Raw genomic sequence first — 3,907 nt, 5'->3', positions numbered from 1 at the left:
TCCTCACCGTTGTCTCTGTGGCACATCTCAACTGCTGACCCCGACCTGGCCGCAGAGCCATATGCGTGGTCCCTCTATAGCACGGAAGAACCTGAGCCTGTGCTTGCCACTAGAGTGCGTGACTGTGCCTTTCTGACCGAAAAACAGATCACTGAAAGACCCAGATAGTTTGCAACAGGTGACTGGGTCTGCAACAATATAAATGGGAGGCTTGCACAAATCAGGAGTAGACCAGACGGTGTCAGTTGAAATTCCGCTATGTGCTTTTAACTCCAACTCATTTTTTTCCCAAGGGCCATGCTCGCGTTAAGTATTCTACTGCCTTGGTCATGCAACATACGCTTAACGACAATGATTTGACACTATCAAGTGAGCACGGATCGTGTCCAAAACTGATCCAGTAGCCGATGTAGATCTTCCTGTAACGAGGCGGGCCTGTTATAAGCTGGTCTTATAGAAATACAGACCTCCCTTTTGCACACTAGTACTCCGCGGAGAGGCTTTATGAGGTTCCTCTTATGGACATTGATAGACTTGTGCATAAGAGAAGCACCGAGTAAGCCTAGCCAATCCCAGCCACAAAAGTTCCAGAACTCGTGACCATATCACGAACAAAACACCTTATATAGTCCAGGGCGGAAACGATCCAATCCAATCCGATCCGGACCGGTCTTCCCCAGTTCAAGTCAACTGGAGCTCACCCCCTCCCCTGGTTCTTGCTGCGAGTGTGAGAGTCTATTTCCCATCGTCTCGGCTTACATAACCCACGAAGGGCGCACGTTGCCCCCCCCGGGGGTTCCTGATACCGAAGGGAAGCGACGGAAGCGACGGAAGCGACGGAAGCGACGGAAGCGACGGAAGGCGACTCCCTGCCCGCTTCCGAGGGGAGGCGGGCTTCTTTTTACTGATTCACTTACTTCTTTCGTATTGACCAGCCTACCGGGGGCCTGGCTATCGCGGGCCATTGGATTCTATTCTATTTATTTAGAGAGCACGGGACCAGTGGTTTTCCCCGGATTGTAGGGTAGCGGTAGGTGTTGGGCTGTGCTGGCGCAGTTCTAGGAATGGGGAATTGGGTAGAGAAGAGGATAGGAGAGATGGTACTGATAATGATGATCATACTGATACTGATGAAGGATATTGTCATGGGCCAAGAGCGCAGCAGTTCTGTAGCAGTCCATTTCCGGCTCCCTGAGCGGGATATCGATCATAGCTTGGCGCCGTCCGGAAGTGTGAATTGTAGTACTGAGTAGAGTGAGACCGTGAAATTATAGTCGTACTCAGCGTTGGCCGGGTGGGCCGGAGGAGTAGCCAATCAGAAAGAAGTGGGAGATAGGCGCAGGAGGGAAGTGGGGGGGGACAAACGTGCGGTGCTGTGAAGGGACCCTGGGTTGGATGTGAATATTTGTTAGTGGGCGGGATTGGCTGGACCATGTCGATTCGGAGCACTTTACTTGGCGAAGAGGGAGTGAACTTGGAGTGATCTCCCGCCTTGACTTCCCTCTTTCCCCTCTCTCTCTCTGCACATCACATTCAACAACTTCTCACTCCATCGATCGATCACAGGATTATCCCTCTAGGAACAACAACATTCCCCACCGGGGCTTATAGCCCACCCGCATACAATGGACCCACCTCTCCTCTCTCCTTCCTTCTCTTACAGACTACGACATCAAGACGACCCTATAGATCCTTACTACCACGACCCACCAGACGACTTCCCCCCTCCCTCACCATCTCCCTCTCCTTCTCCTTCTCCCTCACCATCTCTATCTGCCTCTGCCTTCCGATCTCGCTCCTCTTCCCCGCCCCCGCAGCACCGCCCCGTATCCCAAGATTACGCAGCAGCGAGGACTGCTTACCCCCAGCTGGCTCAGTTAACACACAGGCGCTTGCCAAGCTCAGACAACTCCAACAGCCATTCCCATCCCTATTCCCTAGACCAGCAAGCACAGGGACAGGGACAAGGGCAAGGACGTACGAGACTGGTCTCGGAGGAGGTGCATAGTAGACCCCTCCCTCATCCGCCGGTGAGGGCTGAGGAGCTGGAGTTTGAGAACGAGCAGAGGGAGGGGTGGAGGGGGGAGTACGGGGGAAGGGAGGAGCGCGATCCGCAGCAGCAGCAGCAGGAAGGGGAAAGGGAAAGGGAAAGAGGATACCTAGCCGACCTCGCAACCCAAGCTCAACCTCAACCTCAACCTCAACCCCAATCTCAAGTTCACGCATATTCCACTTCACCCGCTCAAGCAGCGTACCCCACCTACTCCCACTCCCACTCTCATTCGCCAAATCACTACCCCCCCAGCGGGCTCGAGCTCTCCCCCGCTCTGCTAGCGATCGACGACAAGAACTACCAGCGGGTGATGTTAGACCAGCGCAGGCGGAGGGCCCTGCAAGATCTGGACGAAGCTACTTTCTCGAAGTTTCATGTTAGGACGGTCTTGGTTGCTGGAGCTGGGTTTTTTACTGGTGCGTCTGCCTGCGCTTGCTTGCTGCATGCACGCGAGGGGGGAAGTACTGATTGGAGGTGTTATACGCCAGATGCATACGACATATTCGCCATCTCGGTAGGAGCGGTCATGCTCGGCCTGGTATACAACAACGGGCTCACATCGCTCGGCGCTGCCGCGGACTTGGGACTCAAAGTCGCCTGTCCCATTGGGAACCTGTTTGGTCAGACACTCTTTGGGTGGATGGCGGATGTGTATGGGAGGAAGAAGATGTACGGGATAGAGCTTGTCATCAGTCTGTTCCTTCCCCTCTCCTAGCTTTCGAGTCTCTCACCTATATGCGCACAGTCATCACCGCCACACTGGTGCAAGCCATGGCTGCCCAAGGCCCGAACACCTCGGTGACTATCACGGGCGTGCTCGTCTTCTGGAGGTTTGTGATGGGCGTCGGGATAGGCGGGGACTACCCGTTGAGCGCGATCATCACGAGCGAGTTTGCAGCTACCCGCATCCGGGGGCGGATGATGGTGCGTCCCCCCTTCCCCCAGCCCTTCCCTAACTAAGTAACTAACTAACACGCTACGCAGACAGCAGTCTTCGCCGCCCAAGGCTTTGGCACTCTATCAGCAACAGTAGTCGCCATCATCTGCGTCGCCGCTTTCCGTGACCGGATCCTCTCCACCGGTGCAGCAGGTGTCGACCCCTGCTGGCGTCTGCTCATAGGTCTGGGCTGTGTCCCCGCAGTATTCGCGCTCTATTTCCGGCTCTCCATCCCCGAGAGCCCGAGGTTCACCATGGACGTGGAGAGGAACGTGACTGCCGCTGCGAGGGAAAGTGAGCGATTTATGCGCACAGCAGGGTACAGAGATGAGCGGGACGTGTTCTCCACTGCCTTAAAGGCAGAAGCGCCCCGTATGAGCTGGCACGATTTTAGAACCTACTTTGGGCAGTGGAGGAATGGACGGATCCTACTCGGAACGGCCTATTCCTGGTTTGCGCTCGATATTGCGTTCTATGGACTGGGATTCAATTCCAGCTTGTTGTTGAACAAGATCGGATATGGTGCTAGTGGGAGCTGTGAGGTTGGCCAACTACCTACGTACGTCTTCCCTTGCGCACCGCGTTCAGAATCGAAAGATACGAACCCTAACTCTAACTCCTTCCAGGGACCTCGCAAACCAATGCATGTACAACACAGTCTGGTCCATCTCCCTCGGGTCCATAATCCTCGCCGCAGCAGGCCTGATCCCAGGGTTCATAGCCTCCTTCCTCCTGGTGGACGTTGTTGGCCGGCGCCCGCTCCAGCTAGCGGGGTTCGCGTTGATGACGTGTATATTGTGTGCGATGGGATTTGGGTATTGGGAACTGCAGCATGAGAGTACTTGGTTTGTGGTCTTGTTCTGCTTGGCGAACTTTATGGCGAATGGTATGTCCCCCCCCCCCCCCCCGCCTCCCGC

The 3,907-nt window shown here is 55.3% G+C and overlaps 1 protein-coding gene across 1 annotated transcript in view; it reads left to right on the top strand.

Moving 5' to 3' along the window:
* The first annotated feature begins 1,692 nt into the window (after positions 1-1,692).
* DACRYDRAFT_70804 (MFS general substrate transporter) overlaps positions 1,693-3,907 on the top strand; it is a 3,296-nt gene continuing 1,081 nt past the window's right edge. Inside the window, exons 1-5 of the mRNA XM_040775928.1 lie at positions 1,693-2,469; positions 2,542-2,745; positions 2,799-2,977; positions 3,038-3,549; positions 3,617-3,876. Coding sequence (XP_040625258.1) covers positions 2,364-2,469; positions 2,542-2,745; positions 2,799-2,977; positions 3,038-3,549; positions 3,617-3,876 — 1,261 coding nt within the window. The 5' untranslated portion in view covers positions 1,693-2,363. The remainder of the gene's footprint in view (positions 2,470-2,541; positions 2,746-2,798; positions 2,978-3,037; positions 3,550-3,616; positions 3,877-3,907) is intronic.

Source organism: Dacryopinax primogenitus, assembly GCF_000292625.1.
Source record: "Dacryopinax primogenitus strain DJM-731 SS1 chromosome Unknown DACRYscaffold_19, whole genome shotgun sequence".
Taxonomy (NCBI): domain Eukaryota; kingdom Fungi; phylum Basidiomycota; class Dacrymycetes; order Dacrymycetales; family Dacrymycetaceae; genus Dacryopinax; species Dacryopinax primogenitus.
Note: the sequence above shows the minus strand (reverse complement) of the source record. Positions and strands in the feature narration are given on the sequence as shown.